Raw genomic sequence first — 27,060 nt, 5'->3', positions numbered from 1 at the left:
CATTAGAAAGTAATGGGACAAAGTGGGGTTCTATGTGTATCTAAGTGTATGAGGATCTAAGTGTATCTATGAGCATTACTCACAAAGCTTTTACCCGAGGTTCACTTTCCGGTGATGTAACGTCACTTCCGGACTGTAGCAGAATTACTCCCTAGAATGGATTAGCCATTTCTGGTGGATTTGTTGTCTGAAGCTGCTGTTATTGGTAGTTCTCATTGGTTTGTCTGCGACAGGAACGAACGTCCGTTTGTATGCGAATTCTGCCACCATGCCTTCACCCAGAAGACCAACCTGAACATGCATCTGAAGACGCACACCGGAGAGAAGCCTTTCCAGTGCCACCTCTGCGGGAAGACCTTCCGAACACAAGGTGAGGGGAGGCCACCATGACCCCGATCTCCAGTGGCTCAGAACAAGCGGACAGGGTCAGGAGGAGTTCAATGGCTCACGTTGAGTTTCACGTGACTTCAATACTTCCTCCTTCCAGATTGGAGGTTCCAGATTGGAAGGACGACCCATTGGAGTCACATAATGTATTGAAAATTAATATGCAGTGTTTGGTAGGGGTCGATTCCTCTGGAATGATTCAAATAAGAGGAATTGATTATTTTGCCGCATAGAGTGACAATTTATAGGTGTACAGCCAGGTGTATGGGCAGATCCACCGAGAAACCTCTCTCTCTGACCGAATGTGATCAGAGATAGATCTGTTGGCTGCCCATACAACGCAGGCCGATTCTCCATCAGTTTCAGCATCCAATCTTTTGGGAATCAGCCTTGTAACACCGCATCTCGCGCCTTGCTGATGCCCCCCTTCCCCCAGAGATGCAGTATACTTTACCTGGCTGTCTCTGGCTTCAGGCTCAGTCTTCATCTTCATACAAGTGCCCTACGTCGGGCGTGTGTGTGTGACATCACAAACGGGCCCACATTACGCCGGCAACCAGGGCCAGTGGTGGATACCGACAGGTAAAGTACACTGCGAGGGGGGGTGGTGATCGGTCGGTTGGGGCGACATATTACATTAGGGGACAGCGCCAGGGGGTTCCGAAGCATTCACCGCTCGCCCCGATATCATACACCATTACCGCCGTGCATGTTGGCCCAACAGCTTGCAGCATGGCAGTTCGATACATACAACAGATTTCAGCCCGAAATTTGGTCGCTTTATCGATCAGGCATGCTTTTCACGGCGCCAATTTTAATCCGATTACAATCGAATCGTATGGACGATCGCCCACCAAGGTGCCTGATGTGTGGCCACCTTTAATTTGCTAAACTGATAATTCTACCCCATTGACGATAAGGAGTTCCCAGATTGCTCCGTATTGGATTTTCTTAGTAAAATCAGCGGGATTCTGTAACGATGATAAAGAACCATACCATAAAGGTTTGTTTCCCACCCATAATACTGTAACCTGATGTTTGCGGCAGATATTGGAGGACATTTTGAAGGACTGATGCTAGGCAGTCTGGTCACTGTACTCTGAATTGCGCCTGTACCTGCATTTATTTGTACCTTTTTGATGATTGCAGCCAGTCTACATAAGCACAACAGGACCCACACAGGGGAGCGGCCATTCGGCTGTGAATTTTGTGATCAGCGGTTTACAGACAAGACTCCTCTGCTGCGGCATGTGGCCAGCCGCCACCAGGAGGGGAGGCCTCACTTCTGCCAAGTCTGCGGAAAAACCTTCAAGGGTAAGAGCTCTTCCTGCCTGCTTTCGCTGCGCTTCCTGCCTGCTTTCGCTGCTCTATCCTGCCTGCTTTCGCTGCTCTTTCCTGCCTGCTTTCGCTGCTCTTTCCTGCCTGCTTTCGCTGCTCTATCCTGCCTGCTTTCGCTGCTCTTTCCTGCCTGCTTTCGCTGCTCTTTCCTGCCTGCTTTCGCTGCTCTTTCCTGCCTGCTTTCGCTGCTCTTTCCTGCCTGCTTTCGCTGCTGTTCTATTTTATTTTCCTTCACCACAAAAGTCACCTCACTTGTGTTTTTATTAACCACTTCAGGTTCCGGGGTTTTTACCCCTTAACCCTCCTGGCGGTTTGCAAAACATCCGCCAGGGGGCAGCAAACTCTTTTTTTAATTTTTTTTTTTTTTTCTTTTCATGTAGCGAGTCAAAGTCTCGCTACATGATAGCCGCAGCTCAGCGGCATCCCCCCAGCCCCTCCGATCGCCTCCGGCGATCGGAGATCAGGAGATCCCGTTCAAAGAACGGGATCTCCTGGAGGGCTTCCCCCGTCGCCATGGCGACGGGCGGCATGACGTCACCGACGTCATCGACGTCGTGACGTCATTGGGAGTCCCGGCCTACCCCTTAGCGCTGCCTGGCACTGATTGGCCAGGCAGCGCACGGGGTCTGGGGGGGGGGGGGGCCGGCGCGGCGAGCAGAGGCACCTAATCGGTGCGGAGCGGCGGCGATCAGACTGCACACGCAGCTAGCAAAGTGCTAGCTGCGTGTTGCAAAACAAAAAGTGAACAAATCGGCCCAGCAGGGCCTGAGAAATCCCCCTGCGCGGCATAGCCCGTGCTCAGCACGGGCTTACCGCCAGGGAGGTTAATGGAAACCTGAGATGGAAAAGAAAATTCATACATACCTTGGGCTTCTTCCAGCCGTCCTCCACCTCCTGGATCTTCGATTAATGCTCCCGGTATCTTCGGTAGTCAGGCCTTACTACACAGGAGCAGAACTCTCCTGGTCGCTGGAGCAAGACAGGAGCGCGCAGCCGCAATACGCAAGCGCCAACTGCCCAAAGATACCGGGATCTTTTAACCACCCTGGCGTTCTGTTGATTGCGCCAAGTTGGCGGCGCAGCAGTATTTTTTGCATTTTTTTAATTTTAAATCGTGTAGCTAGCCTAGCGCTAGCTACATGATTCCCCCTCCCTGCGGCATCCCTCCCACCCCTCCGATCGCCGCCAGCGCGCTTGCCCATAAGGAAAACCTGTTCTGAACGGGATTTCCTTTAGGGCTTCCCCCGTCGCTATGGCGATGAACGGAATGACGTCATCGGCGTCGTGACTGTCACAGGGAGTCCCGAGCCACCCCTCAGCACTGCCTGGCACTGATTGGCCAGGCTGCACATGGAGTCTCGGGGGGGGGGGCTGTGACACATCGCGGCGAGCGGCAGCGATTGTCCCGAACATGCAGCAATTTAAACAAAAAATTATGAAGATAGGCCCAGCAGGGCCTGAGCGGTGCCCTCCGGCGGTAATGGACGAGAAGATCCAGGAGGTGGAAGATGGTGCTAAGGGAGCAATCGGGCCGGAGGGGGCTGGAAGAAGCCCCAGGTATGTATGATTTTTACTTTTCTCATCTCTGGAACACATTAAAGAAAGCCTGAGGCGGGCTCAAAAAAGAAAAAAACAGTTGGCTACCTGATCCGCAGGGCTGAGCGGATCAGGTAGCCGCAAAAACTTCAGCTCTCTGCCGCTTCCATGGGCCACAATGGCCCACTTTCACTTTGATGACCTCTGGGTCACGACGCTGCACTGAGACTGTGTGTCTCTTACAGCGCGCGGGGAGGCAGGGGAGTGGCCGGGGAGAGAGAGCTGCCCCGAGGCAGCTCAGGAAACCCTGCAGGAAAGCGCCTGGCAGGGGTTTTGAACAGCGAATTCCACTCCCCTATGTTTACCTCCGAATTGGTGGCAAATCTTGTCGCTAATCTCGGGGGGGCTATAGCGCGACAGTGGGGGGGGGGGGACAGATAGCGGGGGTTGGGGGACACAGGCATGTCATGAGGCAGAGAACATGCCTCTCTGTCACATCTGCCATGGTCATCTATAGCCCAATCGGTGGTTGTGAGGTGGGGGTGGTATGGGACCTGCGACAGCCGTTTCGCATCCTACAGGACGCTTGGTCACCCTGCGTTCCACTGTTGCAGATAAATGCAGAAAATGCACATTTTTCACAATTCTTTATTTTCACATGACACGAGCCACAGTTATAAAACACCTCAAAATATATTCTTTGGCACTTCCCAGTTGAAATGATACCACATATGCCTATTTCATCTCTAGTTGGGCATGTACTGCCAGCATGTGCGATTGGATGTGATTGCCTGGGCACAGTTTTCGGACCTCAGCGCTGTACAGGTACATTGGGGACATCAGCGCTGTACAGGTATATAGGGGACCTCAGCGCTGTACGGGTACATTGGGGACCTCAGCGCTATACAGGTACATTGGGGACCTCGGCGCTGTACGGGTACATTGGGGACCTCGGCGCTGTACGGGTACATTGGGGACCCCAGCGCTGTACAGGTACATTGGGGACCTCAGCGCTGTACAGGTACATTGGGGACCTCGGCGCTGTACGGGAACATTGGGGACCTCGGCGCTGTACAGGTACATTGGGGACCTCGGCGCTGTATGGGTACATTGGGGACCTCGGCGCTGTATGGGTACATTGGGGACCTCAGCGCTGTACGGGTACATTGGGGACCTCGGCGCTGTACAGGTACATTGGGGACCTCGGCGCTGTACGGGAACATTGGGGACCTCGGCGCTGTACAGGTACATTGGGGACCTCGGCGCTGTATGGGTACATTGGGGACCTCGGCGCTGTATGGGTACATTGGGGACCTCAGCGCTGTACGGGTACATTGGGGACCTCAGTGCTGTACGGGTACATTGGGGACCTCGGCGCTGTATGGGTACATTGGGGACCTCAGCGCTGTACGGGTACATTGGGGACCTCGGCGCTGTACGGGAACATTGGGGACCTCGGCGCTGTATGGGTACATTGGGGACCTCAGCGCTGTACGGGTACATTGGGGACCTCAGCGCTGTACGGGTACATTGGGGACCTCAGCGCTGTACAGGTACATTGGGGACCTCAGCGCTGTACGGGTACATTGGGGACCTCAGCGCTGTACAGGTACATTGGGGACCTCAGCGCTGTACAGGTACATTGGGGACCTCGGTGCTGTACAGGTACATTGGGGACCTCGGCGCTGTACGGGTACATTGGGGACCTCGGCGCTGTACGGGTACATTGGGGACCTCGGCGCTGTACAGGTACATTGGGGACCTCAGCGCTGTACAGGTACATTGGGGACCTCAGTGCTGTACGGGTACATTGGGGACCTCAGCGCTGTATGGGTACATTGGGGACCTCAGCGCTGTACGGGTACATTGGGGACCTCGGCGCTGTACGGGTACATTGGGGACCTCGGCGCTGTATGGGTACATTGGGGACCTCGGCGCTGTACGGGTACATTAGGGACCTCAGCGCTGTACAGGTACATTGGGGACCTCGGCGCTGTACGGGAACATTGGGGACCTCGGCGCTGTATGGGTACATTGGGGACCTCAGCGCTGTACGGGTACATTGGGGACCTCAGCGCTGTACGGGTACATTGGGGACCTCGGCGCTGTACAGGTACATTGGGGACCTCGGCGCTGTACAGGTACATTGGGGACCTCAGCGCTGTACAGGTACATTGGGGACCTCAGCGCTGTACAGGTACATTGGGGACCTCAGCGCTGTACGGGTACATTGGGGACCTCGGCGCTGTACAGGTACATTGGGGACCTCGGCGCTGTACAGGTACATTGGGGACCTCGGCGCTGTACAGGTACATTGGGGACCTCAGTGCTGTACGGGTACATTGGGGACCTCAGTGCTGTACGGGTACATTGGGGACCTCAGCGCTGTACACGGGTACATTGGGGACCTCGGCGCTGTACACGGGTACATTGGGGACCTCGGCGCTGTATGGGTACATTGGGGACCTCAGCGCTGTACAGGTACATTGGGGACCTCAGCGCTGTACGGGTACATTGGGGACCTCAGTGCTGTACGGGTACATTGGGGACCTCGGCGCTGTACGGGAACATTGGGGACCTCGGCGCTGTACAGGTACATTGGGGACCTCGGCGCTGTACAGGTACATTGGGGACCTCAGTGCTGTACGGGTACATTGGGGACCTCAGCGCTGTACAGGTACATTGGGGACCTCAGCGCTGTACAGGTACATTGGGGACCTCGGCGCTGTACGGGTACATTGGGGACCTCAGCGCTGTAGAGGTACATTGGGGACCTCAGCGCTGTACAGGTACATTAGGGACCTCAGTGCTGTACGGGTACATTGGGGACCTCGGCGCTGTACGGGTACATTGGGGACCTCAGCGCTGTACAGGTACATTGGGGACCTCAGTGCTGTACGGGTACATTGGGGACCTCGGCGCTGTACAGGTACATTGGGGACCTCAGTGCTGTACGGGTACATTGGGGACCTCAGCGCTGTACAGGTACATTGGGGACCTCAGTGCTGTACGGGTACATTGGGGACCTCAGCGCTGTACAGGTACATTGGGGACCTCAGCGCTGTACAGGTACATTGGGGACCTCGGCGCTGTACGGGTACATTGGGGACCTCAGCGCTGTAGAGGTACATTGGGGACCTCAGCGCTGTAGAGGTACATTGGGGACCTCAGCGCTGTACAGGTACATTAGGGACCTCAGTGCTGTACGGGTACATTGGGGACCTCGGCGCTGTACGGGTACATTAGGGACCTCGGTGCTGTACGGGTACATTGGGGACCTCAGTGCTGTACGGGAACATTGGGGACCTCAGCGCTGTACAGGTACATTGGGGACCTCAGCGCTGTACGGGAACATTGGGGACCTCGGCGCTGTACAGGTACATTGGGGACCTCGGCGCTGTACAGGTACATTGGGGACCTCAGTGCTGTACGGGAACATTGGGGACCTCAGTGCTGTACGGGAACATTGGGGACCTCGGCGCTGTACGGGTACATTGGGGACCTCAGCGCTGTACGGGAACATTGGGGACCTCGGCGCTGTACGGGTACATTGGGGACCTCAGTGCTGTACGGGTACATTGGGGACCTCAGCGCTGTACGGGTACATTGGGGACCTCTGTGCTGTACACGGGTACATTGGGGACCTCAGCGCTGTACAGGTACATTGGGGACCTCGGCGCTGTACAGGTACATTGGGGACCTCAGTGCTGTACGGGTACATTGGGGACCTCAGCGCTGTACAGGTACATTGGGGACCTCTGTGCTGTACACGGGTACATTGGGGACCTCGGCGCTGTACGGGTACATTGGGGACCTCTGTGCTGTACACGGGTACATTGGGGACCTCGGCGCTGTACAGGTACATTGGGGACCTCGGCGCTGTACAGGTACATTGGGGACCTCTGTGCTGTACACGGGTACATTGGGGACCTCAGCGCTGTACGGGTACATTGGGGACCTCTGTGCTGTACACGGGTACATTGGGGACCTCGGCGCTGTACAGGTACATTGGGGACCTCGGCGCTGTACAGGTACATTGGGGACCTCAGTGCTGTACGGGTACATTGGGGACCTCAGCGCTGTACAGGTACATTGGGGACCTCAGTGCTGTACGGGTACATTGGGGACCTCGGCGCTGTACGGGTACATTGGGGACCTCAGCGCTGTACGGGTACATTGGGGACCTCGGCGCTGTACGGGTACATTGGGGACCTCGGCGCTGTATGGGTACATTGGGGACCTCGGCGCTGTACGGGTACATTGGGGACCTCGGCGCTGTATGGGTACATTGGGGACCTCGGCGCTGTACGGGTACATTAGGGACCTCGGCGCTGTACGGGTACATTGGGGACCTCGGCGCTGTACGGGTACATTGGGGACCTCAGCGCTGTACGGGTACATTGGGGACCTCGGCGCTGTATGGGTACATTGGGGACCTCGGCGCTGTATGGGTACATTGGGGACCTCGGCGCTGTATGGGTACATTGGGGACCTCGGCGCTGTACGGGTACATTGGGGACCTCAGCGCTGTACAGGTACATTGGGGACCTCAGCGCTGTACACAGGTACATTGGGGACCTCAGCGCTGTACAGGTACATTGGGGACCTCAGCGCTGTAGAGGTACATTGGGGACCTCGGCGCTGTACAGGTACATTGGGGACCCCAGCGCTGTACGGGTACATTGGGGACCTCGGCGCTGTACGGGTACATTGGGGACCTCGGCGCTGTACGGGTACATTGGGGACCTCGGCGCTGTACGGGTACATTGGGGACCTCAGCGCTGTACGGGTACATTGGGGACCTCGGCGCTGTACGGGTACATTGGGGACCTCGGCGCTGTACAGGTACATTGGGGACCTCGGCGCTGTACGGGTACATTGGGGACCTCAGCGCTGTACGGGTACATTGGGGACCTCAGCGCTGTACGGGTACATTGGGGACCTCGGCGCTGTACGGGTACATTGGGGACCTCGGCGCTGTACGGGTACATTGGGGACCTCGGCGCTGTACAGGTACATTGGGGACCTCGGCGCTGTACGGGTATATAGGGGACCTCAGCGCTGTACGGGTACATTGGGGACCTCAGCGCTGTACGGGTACATTGGGGACCTCGGCGCTGTACGGGTACATTGGGGACCTCGGCGCTGTACGGGTACATTGGGGACCTCGGCGCTGTACGGGTATATAGGGGACCTCAGCGCTGTACGGGTACATTGGGGACCTCGGCGCTGTACGGGTACATTGGGGACCTCGGCGCTGTACGGGTACATTGGGGACCTCGGCGCTGTACGGGTACATTGGGGACCTCGGCGCTGTACGGGTACATTGGGGACCTCGGCGCTGTACGGGTACATTGGGGACCTCGGCGCTGTACGGGTACATTAGGGACCTCGGTGCTGTACAGGTACATTGGGGACCTCGGCGCTGTACGGGTACATTGGGGACCTCAGCGCTGTACGGGTACATTGGGGACCTCGGCGCTGTACGGGTACATTGGGGACCTCGGCGCTGTACAGGTACATTGGGGACCTCAGCGCTGTACAGGTACATTGGGGACCTCGGCGCTGTACGGGTACATTGGGGACCTCAGTGCTGTACAGGTACATTGGGGACCTCGGCGCTGTACGGGTACATTGGGGACCTCAGCGCTGTACGGGTACATTGGGGACCTCGGCGCTGTACGGGTACATTGGGGACCTCGGCGCTGTACGGGTACATTGGGGACCTCAGCGCTGTACGGGTACATTGGGGACCTCGGCGCTGTACGGGTACATTGGGGACCTCAGCGCTGTACAGGTACATTGGGGACCTCAGCGCTGTACAGGTACATTGGGGACCTCGGCGCTGTACAGGTACATTGGGGACCTCAGCGCTGTACGGGTACATTGGGGACCTCGGCGCTGTACAGGTACATTGGGGACCTCGGCGCTGTACAGGTACATTGGGGACCTCGGCGCTGTACAGGTACATTGGGGACCCCAGCGCTGTACGGGAACATTGGGGACCTCGGCGCTGTACAGGTACATTGGGGACCTCGGCGCTGTACAGGTACATTGGGGACCTCAGTGCTGTACGGGTACATTGGGGACCTCAGCGCTGTACAGGTACATTGGGGACCTCAGTGCTGTACGGGTACATTGGGGACCTCAGCGCTGTACAGGTACATTGGGGACCTCAGCGCTGTACAGGTACATTGGGGACCTCGGCGCTGTACGGGTACATTGGGGACCTCAGCGCTGTAGAGGTACATTGGGGACCTCAGCGCTGTACAGGTACATTGGGGACCTCAGTGCTGTACGGGTACATTGGGGACCTCAGCGCTGTACAGGTACATTGGGGACCTCAGTGCTGTACGGGTACATTGGGGACCTCAGCGCTGTACAGGTACATTGGGGACCTCAGCGCTGTACAGGTACATTGGGGACCTCAGTGCTGTACACGGGTACATTGGGGACCTCGGCGCTGTACAGGTACATTGGGGACCTCAGCGCTGTACGGGTACATTGGGGACCTCAGCGCTGTACAGGTACATTGGGGACCTCAGTGCTGTACACGGGTACATTGGGGACCTCGGCGCTGTACGGGTACATTGGGGACCTCAGCGCTGTACAGGTACATTGGGGACCTCAGTGCTGTACGGGTACATTGGGGACCTCAGCGCTGTACAGGTACATTGGGGACCTCAGTGCTGTACGGGTACATTGGGGACCTCAGCGCTGTACAGGTACATTGGGGACCTCAGCGCTGTACAGGTACATTGGGGACCTCGGCGCTGTACGGGTACATTGGGGACCTCAGCGCTGTAGAGGTACATTGGGGACCTCAGCGCTGTACAGGTACATTAGGGACCTCAGTGCTGTACGGGTACATTGGGGACCTCGGCGCTGTACGGGTACATTAGGGACCTCGGTGCTGTACGGGTACATTGGGGACCTCAGCGCTGTACGGGAACATTGGGGACCTCAGCGCTGTACAGGTACATTGAGGACCTCAGCGCTGTACGGGAACATTGGGGACCTCGGCGCTGTACGGGTACATTGGGGACCTCAGTGCTGTACGGGAACATTGGGGACCTCAGTGCTGTACGGGAACATTGGGGACCTCGGCGCTGTACGGGTACATTGGGGACCTCAGCGCTGTACAGGTACATTGGGGACCTCAGCGCTGTACGGGTACATTGGGGACCTCGGCGCTGTACAGGTACATTGGGGACCTCAGTGCTGTACGGGAACATTGGGGACCTCAGTGCTGTACGGGAACATTGGGGACCTCGGCGCTGTACGGGTACATTGGGGACCTCAGCGCTGTACAGGTACATTGGGGACCTCAGCGCTGTACGGGTACATTGGGGACCTCAGCGCTGTACGGGTACATTGGGGACCTCTGTGCTGTACACGGGTACATTGGGGACCTCAGCGCTGTACAGGTACATTGGGGACCTCGGCGCTGTACAGGTACATTGGGGACCTCAGTGCTGTACGGGTACATTGGGGACCTCAGCGCTGTACAGGTACATTGGGGACCTCTGTGCTGTACACGGGTACATTGGGGACCTCGGCGCTGTACGGGTACATTGGGGACCTCTGTGCTGTACACGGGTACATTGGGGACCTCGGCGCTGTACAGGTACATTGGGGACCTCGGCGCTGTACAGGTACATTGGGGACCTCTGTGCTGTACACGGGTACATTGGGGACCTCAGCGCTGTACGGGTACATTGGGGACCTCTGTGCTGTACACGGGTACATTGGGGACCTCGGCGCTGTACAGGTACATTGGGGACCTCGGCGCTGTACGGGTACATTGGGGACCTCAGCGCTGTACAGGTACATTGGGGACCTCAGTGCTGTACGGGTACATTGGGGACCTCGGCGCTGTACGGGTACATTGGGGACCTCAGCGCTGTACGGGTACATTGGGGACCTCGGCGCTGTACGGGTACATTGGGGACCTCGGCGCTGTATGGGTACATTGGGGACCTCGGCGCTGTACGGGTACATTGGGGACCTCGGCGCTGTATGGGTACATTGGGGACCTCGGCGCTGTACGGGTACATTAGGGACCTCGGCGCTGTACGGGTACATTGGGGACCTCGGCGCTGTACGGGTACATTGGGGACCTCAGCGCTGTACGGGTACATTGGGGACCTCGGCGCTGTATGGGTACATTGGGGACCTCGGCGCTGTACGGGTACATTGGGGACCTCAGCGCTGTACAGGTACATTGGGGACCTCAGCGCTGTACACAGGTACATTGGGGACCTCAGCGCTGTACAGGTACATTGGGGACCTCAGCGCTGTAGAGGTACATTGGGGACCTCGGCGCTGTACAGGTACATTGGGGACCCCAGCGCTGTACGGGTACATTGGGGACCTCGGCGCTGTACGGGTACATTGGGGACCTCGGCGCTGTACGGGTACATTGGGGACCTCGGCGCTGTACGGGTACATTGGGGACCTCAGCGCTGTACGGGTACATTGGGGACCTCGGCGCTGTACGGGTACATTGGGGACCTCGGCGCTGTACGGGTACATTGGGGACCTCGGCGCTGTACGGGTACATTGGGGACCTCAGCGCTGTACGGGTACATTGGGGACCTCGGCGCTGTACGGGTACATTGGGGACCTCGGCGCTGTATGGGTACATTGGGGACCTCGGCGCTGTACAGGTACATTGGGGACCTCGGCGCTGTACGGGTACATTGGGGACTTCGGCGCTGTACGGGTACATTGGGGACCTCGGCGCTGTACGGGTACATTAGGGACCTCGGCGCTGTACGGGTACATTGGGGACCTCGGCGCTGTACGGGTACATTGGGGACCTCGGCGCTGTACAGGTACATTGGGGACCTCGGCGCTGTACAGGTACATTGGGGACCTCAGCGCTGTACACGGGTACATTGGGGACCTCAGCGCTGTACACGGGTACATTGGGGACCTCAGCGCTGTACAGGTACATTGGGGACCTCGGCGCTGTATGGGTACATTGGGGACCTCGGCGCTGTACGGGTACATTGGGGACCTCGGCGCTGTACGGGTACATTAGGGACCTCGGCGCTGTATGGGTACATTGGGGACTTCGGCGCTGTACAGGTACATTAGGGACCTCGGCGCTGTATGGGTACATTGGGGACTTCGGCGCTGTACGGGTACATTGGGGACCTCGGCGCTGTATGGGTACATTGGGGACTTCGGCGCTGTACAGGTACATTGGGGACCTCGGCGCTGTATGGGTACATTGGGGACCTCGGCGCTGTATGGGTACATTGGGGACCTCGGCGCTGTACAGCGATGCAATTATACAGCATTGGGGCCCCAAACTGTCGCTCTAGCACAGGCATGGGCAAACTCGGCCCTCCAGCTGTTACAGAACTACAAGCCCCACAATGCGCCTTTTATGAGTCATGACTGTGGCTGTCAGACTCCTGCAATGCATTGTGGGACTTGTAGTTCCTTAACAGCTGGAGGGCCAAGTTTGCCCATGCCTGCTCTAGCATCTGATTGTGACATTGTATGTATGAGTGCATGTATCTCCAGACATGGATATATATTTTTACGTTTTACACACACACTCTGAATATTGTGCTGAGCAGCTTCCCTCCTTGTGTCTTGTAGCGGCAGAGCAGCTGCGGGTTCACCTGGCCAGACATCGCGGCGTTAGGAAGTTTGAGTGCTCAGAGTGTGGCTACAAGTTCACTCGACAGGTGAGTTTAGAACTGCCGTATCAATCATGTCTGCTATTACCCATTTCGCATCCAGACCTTGTTTCCCACTTATGGACCAGAGCCGTTTTGAAAGTTTCGCTGTGTCCTTATTTAATCAGAAATAACTTTATCCCTACTTATGACACAGAAATGAAATATATATTGTTTTTTTTCAAGACAAACTAGGCTTTCATTGTATGCCATTGTTTCCCTCAAACAATTTTGTTTTCTATGAATTTTAATGGGAAAACAAGGGAAAATAAATAGAAAAAAACACATTATTTTTCAGTTTTACCAATTCCAGTTTAAAAATAAACAGTGCAACTGTAGAAAAAAAAAAAAACACACATTTTGTTTGGTTTTTCTTACCAGTATAGGAACCCCACAAATGACCCCATTTTAGAAAGAAGACACCCCAAGGTATTCCGTTAGGAGTATGGCGAGTTCATAGAAGAGTCTATTTTTTTGTCACAAGTAAGCGGAAATTGATTTTAATTGTTTTTTTTCACAAAGTGTCATTTTCCGCTAACTTGTGACGAAAAATAAAATCTTCTATGAACTCACCATACTCCTAACCGAATACCTTGGGGGTGTCTTCTTTCTAAAATGGGGTCATTTGTGGGGTTTCTATACTGCCCTGGCATTTTAGGGGCCCTAAACCGTGAGGAGTAGTCTTGAAACCAAATGTCGCAAAATGACCTGTGAAATCCTAAAGGTACTCATTGGACTTTGGGCCCCTTAGCGCAGTTAGGGTGCAAAAAAGTGCCACACGTGGTACCGCCGTACTCAGGAGAAGTAGTATAATGTGTTTTGGGGTGTATTTTTACACATACAGATGCTGGGTGGGAGAAATATCTCTGTAAATGACAATTTTTTTTATTTTTTTTTTTACACACAATTGTCCATTTACAAAGAGATTTCTCCCACCCAGCATGGGTATGTATAAAAATACACCCCAAAACACATTATACTACTTCTCCTGAGTACGGCGATACCACATGTGTGACACTTTTTTGCAACCTAGGTGCACTAAGGGGCCTAACGTCCTATTCACAGGTCATTTTGAGGCATTTGGATTCTAGACTACTCCTCACGGTTTAGGGCCCCTAAAATGCCAGGGCAGTATAGGAACCCCACAAGTGACCCCATTTTAGAAAGAAGACACCCCAAGGTATTCTGTTAGGAGTATGGTGAGTTCATAGAAGATTTTTTTTTTTTGTCACAAGTTAGCGGAAATTGACACTTTGTGAAAAAAAAACAATACAAATCCATTTCCGCTAACTTGTGACAAAAAATAAAATCTTCTATGAACTCGTCATACACCTAACAGAATACCTTGGGGTGTCTTCTTTCTAAAATGGGGTCACTTGTGGGGTTCCTATACTGCCCTGGCATTTTAGGGGCCCTAAACCGTGATGAGTAGTCTTGAACCCAGATGTCGCAAAATGACCTGTGAAATCCTAAAGGTACTCATTGGACTCAGTCTCCCCGGCAAAACAGTGCCCCAGGACCCGACTCCATTCTGCGTTACGTGGTCCTGGGGCTGCCACTTTGCCGCCGCCAATATGCAGTAGGTGGTCGGCAAGTGGTTAAAGAGAACCTGAACTGAAAATAAAAAGTCAAAATAACCATACACAGGTCATACTTACCTCCTGTGTAGTCTACTACTCAATCTCTTTCTCCTCTCCTGCGTCCCATTTGTCCACCGTGATCAATGGAATTTCCCGTCCTCCATTTTAAAAATGTCCATTACTCCATAACAGCTTTCTGGTCACCACACTGTTAAACTGTAATATCGCCCACTTGAGCCATAGGGAAACATGGACATTACCTTGCACATTCAGTTGTAACTGACAGCTGCTGATATATAACCGACAGCGACTGGTATATTTCAGTTCTGACAAACTGGTGGTGAGGTTAGTATGTAATGTTCATTTGCAGCTAGGTCATGTGTTTATTTTAAATAATTTTCCTCGCTTCAGGTTCCCTTTAAGAGTTGTTTGTAACAAAACACGTTTCTATAATAGGAGCCGTTGTTTTGTTTAATCGCTTCCAGACCACAGTAATTGAAATCTTCACTCTGTTTGGGACCTGTTACACTTCCAGGGCGTCGATGGCGCCACTCTCCCATCGATGCAGCCCACTCGCTCTGCTGTTGCTATGTCAGCACGTCCGTGAGGCGATCAGGAGCTGATTTAATTGGCTCCTGACCCTGTGATCACTGTGAGCCAATCACATTGGTTCACGGTGATCACAGGGTCAGGAGCTAATGAAATCCGCTCCTAACTGGCTCACGGAGCTCTGCTGTCATTGCGACCACAGAGCGAGTGGGCTACAGTGACGGGAGAGCATGCGTGAACGGCAAGAACTATACGTCTTCAAGGAGCCAGAGACAGTGGTTAACCTTTTGGGGCCCGCTGTGCGTAAATCCTGTGCACACTTATGGCTGCCTAAGCCTGATGCAGCGTAGGAATTACACCGCCTGCTGCTTCCGCTCCCAACGCGATTGTGCGCACCCGAGAGGGGAGATTAAGCTGTCATGTGACAGCCGACATCTCCCCTCAGTGATCAGGAGCCATCGCGATTGGCTCCTGATCACGCGATCACTACGATCGCAGGCGGATCATAGTGAGCACTATTAGAACAGCGGAGGTAGGAGGGGAACAAGAGGATTCGCTCACCTTCCTGACGTTCCCCTTGCGATCTGGCCGGCCTCCCTGCTCGCTCCGATGTAAGTTTCGGGTCCCGGCTTGATGATGTCATCAAACCGCGACCCGGAACTTAACGGCAGTGTGTGCGAGGATGCCGGGCAGAGCGGAGGGGGCTAGAGCTGCTAATCGCTGGAGCCTGGGAGGTGAGTAAAGGCTGCTGACAATATGGGGGACACCTGGCCAAACTGGGGACACTATGCCCAGCTAACCATACTAAGGATTCAGCTGCCTGACCCCCCCCCCCCCCACCCCCGCATGTAAAATGGCCTGGTCCTAAAGGGGGGTGGGGGTGGGGAGGAGGGGGTTAGGCAGCCGGTCCCCAAAGGGTTAAATTTGTGTTGCCCAAAAAAACTACTCAAATTTAGCCAATTCTTTTCTGTTGTAGAAGAGGAAGAATCTGATAGGTTGCGGCCTTAGGCACACTTATAAAGGGGATCCAGTGTGTTAACTCTTAAGGTGGCCACTACCGATACAATTTTTTAAATGATTGCTTACGAACAATTCTTAATTTGAACGATTGAAAATTTTCCTTTTGGGACCACTAATGGGCAACAATCCGAAAATCTGATCGATTTCTTTACTCTAATTGGTTAGAGGTCCCAAATGATCATTTCCAATCGTTTATACGAAGACATTTTTCATAAATAGTAATGTTAGTGGCCACCTTTATGTTGCAAAAGCATTACCCAAAAGGGCAATTTAATGTGAATAAGACAGGCTTCCTCTTAAATGATGCCACCTAGTGGCTGGAACATGTTCCTTATATAAGCATCTGGGACCATGATGAGAGGGTAGAGGTAGATGGGGTGCGCTTGGACCACCCTGGAGAGGAACAAAAAACACAGACCCCGGGAGCCACAATGGTGCAGTGAGTCACAACAATGGAGAATTGAGGTAGAGTAAGTAAAAATACCTTATATACTTGCGTATAAGCCTAATTTTTCAGCTCAAAATGTGCTGAAAAGTTACTTCCTCAGCTTATATGTGAATCAGTGGAGCAGAGCGCAGGTTTTGTTACTGAGGAGTGGAAGGATCTTGCAATGCTGATCCTGCTCTTACTAGCTGGCTCCCTGCTGTGTCCGTGGCCGTGCCCCCCATCCCCTGCAACATGGTGTGCGGCGTGTGCTGCTCAACACCTGCTTGTAGAGCGGAGTGTGCCAGTGGTGCAGTGATCGGGGATTTTTACTGTGGCAATTGCTGTCTCATATCTGACGCCATCTAGTGGCATCCTTGGGGCACGTATGGGGAGGGGGCTGTCTTGTACTGGGGGCACATCTGGCTACTGTTGATGGGGCTTATACACGAGTCGATCACTAATTTCCTGGCTTCTGAGGGGAAAAGTGGGCATCTCGGCTTATGAGGGTCGGCTTATATGCGAGCATATACAGTACTAACAATGGAAGGTTGCATGGGGGGGGGGGGGAGCAATCAACTGTAGGCGGGTGGAGATGCACAAACCCGACTTCACTCGAGTGTCCAGACAAGCTTGGATGTGGTCACTCTCTCGATGCAAAAAGGTTCTTGATGGTTGTGGGGGGTGGTGTCAGCCACCTGACCAAATCTTCCCCCCCCCCCCCTCCTGAAGGAGGGTGTATAACAAAGTGGGGGAAAAGAGACTCCCAGGGTATGATAAAACTGTTAAAAACTGCTAAAAGTATAAAGGGTTAACTGTCTTACCTCAAGGATGACAAACTCAAATGGTAAAACGAACTTTAATATGCATTTGGCAACCCTCTTCCTCAGGCCGAATACAGTGCCAGGAAGATCAGAGCAAAAACGCCTCTCGGTGGTAAAATTGGTCCGTGATTTGCCAATCAAAACCTGTATGCACCTTACGTGGAAGTTGTACAATTGCCCAATCAAGTGTAAATGTGTGTATGTATGTTAAAGTGTACCCCGGGCACCAAACCTCAGGTACAAAAACACATACTTGAGGAAGGAAGTCTCTGCATCCTATTGACGATTCTCACACGTTCCTCCAGTCCCCCCGTTGCCTCTTCAGACATGTGTGGCCGTACTGTGCCGTACACAAGTGGCTCCGTGCCACTGCGCAGGCCGTTCTTGCATGGTGCTGAAGAGGATCCCAGGTAGTGCGGAGGTCCGAAGGACAGCGTGGGAAGTCTGGAGTTCCAGAGGGTTCCCTTCACTCTTAGGTATTTGATTTTCCTCCTGAGGTTTGCCTCGGGTTCTATTTAAGACTAATTTAAACTTTGCCAACTTGTGCGACTATGTTTGAGACTACTCTAGAGCAGGACACACAATGCACAAACCCTAGAGATGATAGCTTCTGGAGCAAGAGATGTTCCAGATGAGTTATCCTGACCGGTTATTTTCTCTTACTTCCAGGCTCATCTCAGGCGCCACATGGAAATCCACAACCGAATTGAGAATTACAACCCGCGCCAGAGGAAACTTCGCAATCTGATCATCGAGGAAGAGAAGAGCATGGTCATTGGCTTACAGAGCACAGAAGAACTGGATGTGGTTGGCCCCACTGAGATCATAGTGGAGTCCAGCACTCTACCGGAGGAAGTGACAGAGCAGAGACTGGGTGATCTACCGGAGGAAGTGACAGAGCAGAGACTGAGCGCTTTACCAGAAGAGATGACAGAGCAGAGACTGAGCGATCTACCGGAGGAAGTGACAGTGGTGAGACTGGGCGATCTACCTGAGGATGTGACAGAGGAGAGACTGGGCGTTCTACCAGCGGAAGTTACAGTGGTGAGACTGGGCGATCTACCGGAAGAAGTGACAGAGCAGAAACTGGGTGATCTACCGGAGGAAGTAACAGAGGAGAGACTGAGTGCTTTACCAGAAGAGATGACAGAGCAGAGACTGGGCGATCTACCGGAGGAAGTGACAGTGGTGAGACTGGGCGATCTACCGGATGAAGTGACAGAGCAGAGACTGGGCGATCTACCGGAGGAAGTGACAGTGGTGAGACTGGGCGATCTACCGGAGGAAGTGACAGTGGTGAGACTGGGCGATCTACCAGCGGAAGTTACAGTGGTGAGACTGGGCGATCTACCGGAGGAGGTGACAGAGCAGAGACTGAGCGATCTACCGGAAGAAGTGACACAGGAGAGACTGGGCGATCTACCAGCGGAAGTTACAGTGGTGAGACTGGGTGATCTACCGGAGGAAGTGACAGAGGAGAGACTGGGTGATCTACCGGAGGAAGTGACAGAGGAGAGACTGGGTGATCTACCGGCGGAAGTTACAGTGGTGAGACTGGGTGATCTACCGGAGGAAGTGACAGAGGAGAGACTGGGCGATCTACCGGAGAAAGTGACAGAGGAGAGACTGTGCCCAGAGGACGCCTTCCCCGCCGAAGTCATGGAACAGTCCATCATCATCACTGCCCCACCCATCGATGAGTGTAAGACGTGAGCGCCCCCTCCCCACATATTCTCCCCGACCCCCCCCCCCCCCCCTCTCCATCCTCCGTCCATGGTACACTGGTAACGTGTGTCTGTTCATTATTTATTGCACTGTTCATCATTCGTACAAATAAAGTTATCGTGGAGATTTGTGGACAGTAGATGCACGTTTCCTTGTTGAATTGTTTTTTCACATGAAGGTGTTTTGACCTGGTTGCTGATCTCTGCTGACACCTGGATTTTAGGAGGTGGGTTATGGAGGAAGGGTCCTGGTATGGCAGAATGCTGACTATAAGCCTGTCCTGTGCAGCTAGAATCTCCTAAACCTACCATTAAAGACCACCTCCAGCCAAAAAAGGTCTGAATGGCAATACAAATACAGTATGTAGTCTAGGCACTGTGTACAGTTAGAAGAACATATAAAGTTTGCATCTGGTACATCATATTGGATAGAACAGACTCACATTTATATCAGTAAGTAGCACTTCAATATTCCTCCTGAAGCTGAACTAATAATGCACTAATTAGGAGGATGAAATCCGAATGAAGCTCATCCCTAGTCGCAGCGCTGGATTTCCGGGTTTCAGGATGGGGGAAGTCTTGTTAGGATCCAGAGGCTTTTTAACCAGTTTGGCCTATCTGGACGAGCTTCCTCGTCCAGATAGGCACTGCTGCTCCCTCCGCATGGTGCGCACGCTCCCGCCGCTAGCCCCCCGCTCAGTGAATGGGAATATAATTGCCATTCCCCGATCTAACTTCCCCGCAGAAATACCGACGCTTTCTCTCCAAAGAGAGCGATATTCCTGCCCCCCCCCCCCGGAAACGTCTCCTCTGCATTTTAGTTCCTGGATGCGAGATCGTTCGCATCCAGGACTTTTCTCACTGTAGCCAAATAGTAAACTGCACCCACATACATTTTTAAACAAACAATTATATTACTTTACATTTAAAATTAGCAGTTTCCCTCCCACACCAAAAATTACCCACATACATTGTTTATAAAAAAATAAATAAAAAAAAATACAATAAAAAAACAAATAGTTACGCAAGGGTCTGAACTTTTTAAATATGCATGTCAAGAGAGTATGTTATTACTATATTATTTAAAATTATAAGCTTATAAATAGTGATGGACGCAAATTGAAAAAATGCACCTTTATTTCTAAATAAAATATCGGCACCATAAATTGTGATAGGGACATCGTTTTAAACGGTGTAATAACCGGGACAGATGGGCAAATAAAATACATGAGTTTTAATTACAGTAGCGTATATTAATTTCAAACTATAATGGGCAAAAACTGAGAAATAATGAATTTTTTTCATTTCTTTCTTAATCTTCCTGTTAAAATGGATTTAGAAAAAAATTCTCAGCAAAATGTACCACCCAAAGAAAGCTTAATTAATGGCGGAAAAAACAAGATATAGATCAATTCATTGTGATAAGTAGCAATAAAGTTATAGGCGAATGAATGGGAGGTGAACGTTGCTCGGATGCATGAGATTTTTGGCACTGCGGTGTTGAACCGGTTAAGTATCCCCAGAGGTTTTTGTTTTTTTTCATTACAGGTTTTCTTTAACGTATTACACCATCCAGGCTCCCGGGGTGTCAGTGTTTACTTTCACAATGTTATCCTTGTCCTGTCAACCTGTCTTCTTGTCGATTTTGATTGGCTCATCTCCAAGCTGCATACAATTTGCATAACTGTAGCATGCAAGCCAGCATTATCTGAATCTCACTGACCACATCTAGTGGTTCTCTGTTCCAGAGATGGCTATTTTATTTGTGAATCTGGCCAGTTAAATGGAAGCTGAAGTGAGAGGAATACGGCGGCTACCATCATCATTCTCTTATAAACAATGCCGGTTGCCTGGCTGTCCTGCTGAGCTTTAGTTGTGTTTGGGTCACACCCCTGGAACAAGCATGCAGCCAGTAGAGTCACAGCATCTGATCTGCAGCTCATTCTGGGCCAGTGACTTATAGCATTAGAGGCGGAGCCTCAGCACAAGCCAGGCAACCGGAATTGTTTAATGAGAATGAAGATGGCAGCCTCTGTATTACTCTCACGTCTGAGTTTCCCACTCGCGATTACATATATGATTGTACAATCTCACAGTATGTAACAGTAGATTTATGCCATAACTAGAAATAAGTCCGCCTGTTATAAATACAGGCACTAGGGCTCAGCCATGACCCCCCTCACCCTTCTCCCACCTTACCCATGCCTCTGCGCTCCTGCAATCCCTTGTCCGCACATACGCGATAGCCCAAATACACCGACACAGGGATGTGTGTTTTATTATATAGGATCCTCTGCAGATCACAATCCTCCATACTGCACAGTAATCAGAGAGGGTAATATCGGGCAGCACAGTGGTTAGCTCTCTCACCTTGCAGTGCAAGGTCCCCGGGTTAAATCCCAGACAGGGCACTATCTGCAAGGAGTTTGTATGTTCTCACTGTGTGCGTGGGTTTACTCCAGACACTGTGGTTTTCTCCTACTCCCAAAAACATACAGATAAGTTAATTTGGTTTTAGGCTGCTTTCACAGTGGGGCATAACAGGCGCACATTACAGTAGCCAGTAACTCAGCCCAACTCACAGTAAAGGATGGAGGTGTCCAAGTGTAAAAATACATATAAACTTCTAATAGTTAAAATAGAAATGCCTCTCCTGACGACAAAGACACTAGTGGTACTGAAAAATACTTTTCCAGTACTACTGGTGTTTTTTTACACTTAGGTGCCTCCATCCTAATGAGTATCCAGATAAACCTCCTTTGGAAGGAATGTTCCCCCCCCCCCCCCCCCCTAAAAACTGCAAACCCAGGAGAGTGACCATCCGACCTTCCGCCAGGGCCTGTAAACCGAGCAGGGATGGATAATATCCAGCTGGCTTATATGGTGGTTGCAGGAATCCACAACCCACTCTTGTGAGTATAGTTGTATATACTTACAACCTCCCATTTATTAATGATACTACACCATTGGACTCCTGGGCTCATATGCAATTTACTTTTTCTCCTGAGTTTGCTCCTAAGTGATATTTTCACAACTCATCATAAAATGCTTTTTAAACAACAGCAAGCAAGAAAATGCTCCGAATAATTTTGCCAATACTTTTTCAATTGTGAGATGCTGAAAACTTAGAGATGAAAAATTATCACCTAGGAGAAAACAAGTGAAAAAGTGAATTGCATATGGCCCCTGGTCTCTCTGTTTACCTGGGTATTCTCGAGTATTATAGCAGAGCCAGAAGGGGGCAGACTTGGACGTGAAAAGACATCAGAAAAGACAGACTCGGCTATAATGATACCTGAGCAAAGCCAGACTGAATGCTCAGCCAGGGATTTTATCAGGGCTGTTAACAAGCTGAGCAGTGAAGGAAGAAACAGAGAGCAGGGTAGATGTTTTCTCTAATGTTCCCACTGATATATATGGTAAAATACATGAGGGTGCTTCGTCTCTGGTTCACTTTAACCACTTCACCACTGAGGGGTTTTACCCCTTGAACACCAGAGCAATTTTCACCTTTCGGCGCTCCTTCCATTCATTCATCTATAACTTTATTATTACTTATCGCAATGAAATGAACTATACCTTGTTTTTTTCGCCACCAATTAGGCTTTCTTTAGGTGGGACATTATGCCAAGAATTCTTTTATTCTAAATGTGTTTTAATGGGAAAATAGGAAAAAATGTGGTAAAAAAATTATTTTTCAGTTTTTGGCTATTAGTTTTTAAATAATGCATGCTACTGTAATTAAAACCCATGAAATGTATTTGCCCATTTGTCCCGGTTATAAAACCGTTTAAATTATGTCCCTATCACAATGTTTGGCGCCAATATTTTATTTGGAAATAAAGGTGCATTTTTTTCAGTTTGGCGTCCATCCCTAATTACAAGCCCGTAGTTTATAAAGTAACAGTGTTATACCCTCCTGACATAAATATTTGAAAAGTTCAGTCCCTAAGGTAACTATTTGTTTTGTTTTTTTATTGTATTTTTTTTTATTACAAAAAAAATAATAGTTGGGGAATGTGGGAGGTAACGAGTTAATTTATTGTGTAAAACTAATGTATTTGTATACGTAAAATGTTTTAGGGTGTAGTTTTACTATTTGGCCACAGTGAGTTGGTATTCATGCGACCTGTAAGCGTCCGGAAGGAAGCAGTATGAGGCTGGGAAAATCACAATGATTGCGCTGTTTCTCATAGAAGCAGCAGATCATTGCGGGGGCTTAGATCAACGAACGGGAATGGATTTTCCCGTTCATTGATCTCCGGGCGGCGGCGTGCGGGAGTGCGGACAGCGGCGGTAGCGCGGGAGGTACGGATTTCTCCGTCCCTTGGTTTTTAAGGGTGGAAAAAGGGACGGAGAAATCTGTGGGGTGGGGGGGTAAAGTTGTTAAATATCATTTTAAGAGGGGGAAAAATTCTGTTTTTATATTTGAGAATATAAGATAGGCATCTCCAAAGTGTGAAAAGATGGCTGGCTTGTGATTAGTTCCTCAGGCCTGGGACCCACTACAAGGCGTAAAGCAGTCACTAGAGAATGGAAACACGCCCAAAATGCTGCATGTCCTGCAACTGCAATTTGCCTAATCACAATCACTCTAGTGGAATCTGTCCCATCCATTTACATTACTTAGGGAAACCATTAGCGATTGAAAGCGATCTCCTCTAGTGGGTTCCAGCCCTCACATTGGGCTTTGTGTTCAGTGGTGGAGTCTCTATATAAACTTCTATTAAAGTGGACCTGAACACAACTTACTCTCTGCTCTAACAAATAAGCAACAGCGTAATGACATTTAAGGAAAAAACATTTTTGTTACAGCCGCTACAAATCCAAATCTGCAGTGTCTACTTCCTGCTTGCATGTAACAGACATATGGTTAATATCCTGTGTTTACAAATTAGCTGCTCTGCTGAGGCAGCCAGCTGAGAGATCAAATTACAGTGGTGATTAGTCACAGATGTGGATGAATTAGACAGGCTAAACTCTCTAAATACATACAGGATGCATTTCTCAATGGTTTCCTTCTGTCCTGTGCAAGAGTTCAGGTCCACTTTAAAGCGTAACAACACTGACACAACATCCAATACAAATGTGTTTCCCCTACTCTTTATTGCCCATACTGTCATCCTACATGCACTTTTCTCAAAGTAATGACCTCTGTCGGTTCAGGTCCAATTTAAACAGAATTTACAACTTACTGCAAGGGAAAAGATTCTGCAAGTTACAAAGAAGACAGTTCAGGCACCTCAGTTTTATTCTTTATGCTTCTCGATTGAACAGAATATCAAACGGCACAATGTAAAATATTTTGGACATACAGCACCTGAGGCAATACAAGGTAAGCAGCAGAGAGTGTTTTGATGTGGAGAACTCGCAGCTCAGGAATACAACACGATCCGCTTTGCTGGGAAGACGGTGAATATCGCTGGAGGCGTGTCATCGGGTTCATGCACCAATCAGAACATGAACATGTCTAGCATTCAAGCTCATATTGGGTCTATTATAGAAAGCTGCCCGGCACACAAACATCACTATAACTATAGTTATGACAGCATGCTTCCTTATTTACTGCTTTAAAGAGACTCCGTAACAAAAATTTAATCCTGTTTTCTTCCATCCTACAAGTTCCAAAATCTATTCTAATGTGCTCTGGCTTACTGCAGCACTTTCTACTATCACTATCTCTGTAATAAATCAACTTATCTCTCTTGTCAGACTTGTCAGCCTGTGTCTGGAAGGCTGCCAAGTTCTTCAGTGTTGTGGTTCTGTGATGCATCTCCCCCCTCCAGGCCCCTCTATGCACACTGCCTGTGTGTTATTTAGATTAGTGCAGCTTCTCTCTGCTCTATTATCTTTTACAAGCTGGATAAATCCTCCTCTGAGCTGGCTGGGCTTTCACATACTGAGGAATTACATACAGGCAGAGCTGTCTGCACTCTGCAGGAAGAAACAGCCTGACGCTTCAGTGGAAGATAGCTGCAGGGGGAAAGAAACACACAAATGATCTCGAGATTCAAAAGGAATGCTGTATACAGCCTGCTTGTGTATGGTTGTATTTTCTATGTGTGGACATACTGTACATCAACCTACTTCCTGTTTTGGTGGCCATTTTGTTTGTTTATAAACAAACTTTTTAAAACTGTTTTTAACCACTTTTAATGTGGCGAGAAGCGGCGAAATTGTGACAGAGGGTAATAGGAGATGTCCCTTAACGCACTGGTATGTTTACTTTTGTGCGATTTTAACAATACAGATTCTCTAACTGTAGGGCATAAAATCAATTATTTATTTTTATCTGGTAAACCAGTAATAAAGCTGCTAACTAGTCAATCCAAACGTTAAAAGCATTATTACTATTCTTGTTGATAAATGATCATTCCCCAGTTTACCCGACTCTTATCTGGTACATTGCCGCACAAAGGAAGTTGCAGGGCATCCTGGGTAATCCTTTTTTGCTCTACTTACCCTCAGACCTAATGCAGCCTGATTGACTGAAGCCTCTTTCCCTGCTGCTTTCCCCTCCCACACTTCTTATCCTCTCTGATTGGCCAATATTTCTCATGCTGAGACAATGCACTTTCTATAGTGAAGGGCGGACTATGCATACACAATCAGGCAGAGGAGAGTAAGGGAGGAAATGACATCAGGATTGGCTTCAAAATAGCCACAGTTAAAATGGGAAATGCTAAGAAGGATTTTTTTTTTTTTTACTGCAGAAAATCACTAAAATCAAAACGTGGACAGTGCAATACATATGTTATGTAAGTAGACCAAATATTTATCTACTTAAATATGTGGTGTTTTTTTCTGAGCTAGTATGGCTAACAACTCCTCCTTTAATGAGAAATTTACCTGTAACAGAAACCGTGTTCAATCATAGGCAACACATTCCAGCAGGACAACCAACATGAAAATTTGTAAAATAAAATGTGCATTTTGTTCATCCCCCCCCCCCTGAGTGAAATGCATAATACATTTTGTTTTTCTTATGTAGTTTTCACTTACGGTAGCTAGTAAAGATCTTGGATTAGTCCATTTCCTCATGGGGGATTTTCAATATTTTCTTTATTCTGTTCAAAAGAAATCCCTGGAAAGGCCTATTACAATGATTCCTGGAAAGACCGTTTCCTCCTGTGCACATTCTTCTGGTGGTTGGCGTATGCTACTGACCTCCAGGGAGTGCTTTTGAAAATAATGGAATGCCTGAGAATCCCCCATAAGGAGATGGATTGGTCTAAACTCTGAGATCAGTCACATTTCTATAGCCCACTGTAAGTGACAGGAACATAGGAAAAAAGTACTTTATAGTGCATTATACTCTGAGTAAAATGTACAACTAATACAATTGTATTTAAAAAAAAAATTTTTAATTTCACGATAGTGAATATAGATACTGTTACCTCTACTCAGCCAAACAGAAGTCCCAGCCAATTATGCTGCCGCTTACTGGCTTCCTGTGTGGGAGGAGGGTGGACACACAACACTGTTGTACTCTCCGGAGGTCACACAATCGTGGCTGAAGGTTTACAATAGTGGCGTAACAATAGCCACTGCGAACCCTGCAGCCGCTGGGGGCTGTAGGGGACCACTACTCCTCCCACGCCTTACTTAGATACAGAGTATCACAGGTAGTGGAGTAACGTTTACCTGCTACAGCACAGTGAATCGCCTCCATCCATCGCAGCTGCACACATTCTGCTGCAATTAGCTGGCTCCCAATCACAAGACTGATACAAGTCACGTGATCGGGAGCTGGTCAGCGGCCCAATTCCAAGCTGAATACAACCTACGTGCAAGCTGAAAAGCAGAGTTAGTACCTGCTAACGATGTTTTCAACAATCCTTCAGGGCAAAGGTGAGACGTTGCTCCTCCCAGGAACAGGAACAGACAGCACTTCCCCTATAAAAAAAGTCACATGGTTAGTCCACCCTCAGTGCGTTTAGCCAAGTACCCGACAGGTGAACATTCCACTAACCCATAACCGTG

General features: G+C 50.5%; 2 protein-coding genes across 3 annotated transcripts in view; one reads left to right on the top strand and one right to left on the bottom strand.

Moving 5' to 3' along the window:
- ZBTB48 (zinc finger and BTB domain containing 48) overlaps positions 1–19,217 on the top strand; it is a 52,692-nt gene extending 33,475 nt beyond the window's left edge. For both annotated transcript variants that reach the window (XM_068238962.1, XM_068238963.1), the window contains exons 8-11: positions 234–370; positions 1,537–1,701; positions 12,877–12,965; positions 18,023–19,217. In XM_068238962.1, coding sequence (XP_068095063.1) covers positions 234–370; positions 1,537–1,701; positions 12,877–12,965; positions 18,023–19,066 — 1,435 coding nt within the window. In that variant the 3' untranslated portion in view covers positions 19,067–19,217. The remainder of the gene's footprint in view (positions 1–233; positions 371–1,536; positions 1,702–12,876; positions 12,966–18,022) is intronic.
- Positions 19,218–24,305: 5,088 nt separating this feature from the next.
- Positions 24,306–27,060, bottom strand: part of KLHL21 (kelch like family member 21) — a 128,753-nt gene continuing 125,998 nt past the window's right edge. The window contains exon 8 of the transcript XR_011021915.1: positions 24,306–26,973. The gene's annotated coding sequence lies outside the window, so the exon portion shown is untranslated. The remainder of the gene's footprint in view (positions 26,974–27,060) is intronic.

Source organism: Hyperolius riggenbachi, chromosome 6 (genome assembly GCF_040937935.1).
Source record: "Hyperolius riggenbachi isolate aHypRig1 chromosome 6, aHypRig1.pri, whole genome shotgun sequence".
Taxonomy (NCBI): Eukaryota; Metazoa; Chordata; class Amphibia; order Anura; family Hyperoliidae; genus Hyperolius; species Hyperolius riggenbachi.
The sequence above is the reverse complement of the archived record's forward strand: the minus strand, read 5'-3'. Positions and strand labels throughout refer to the sequence as shown.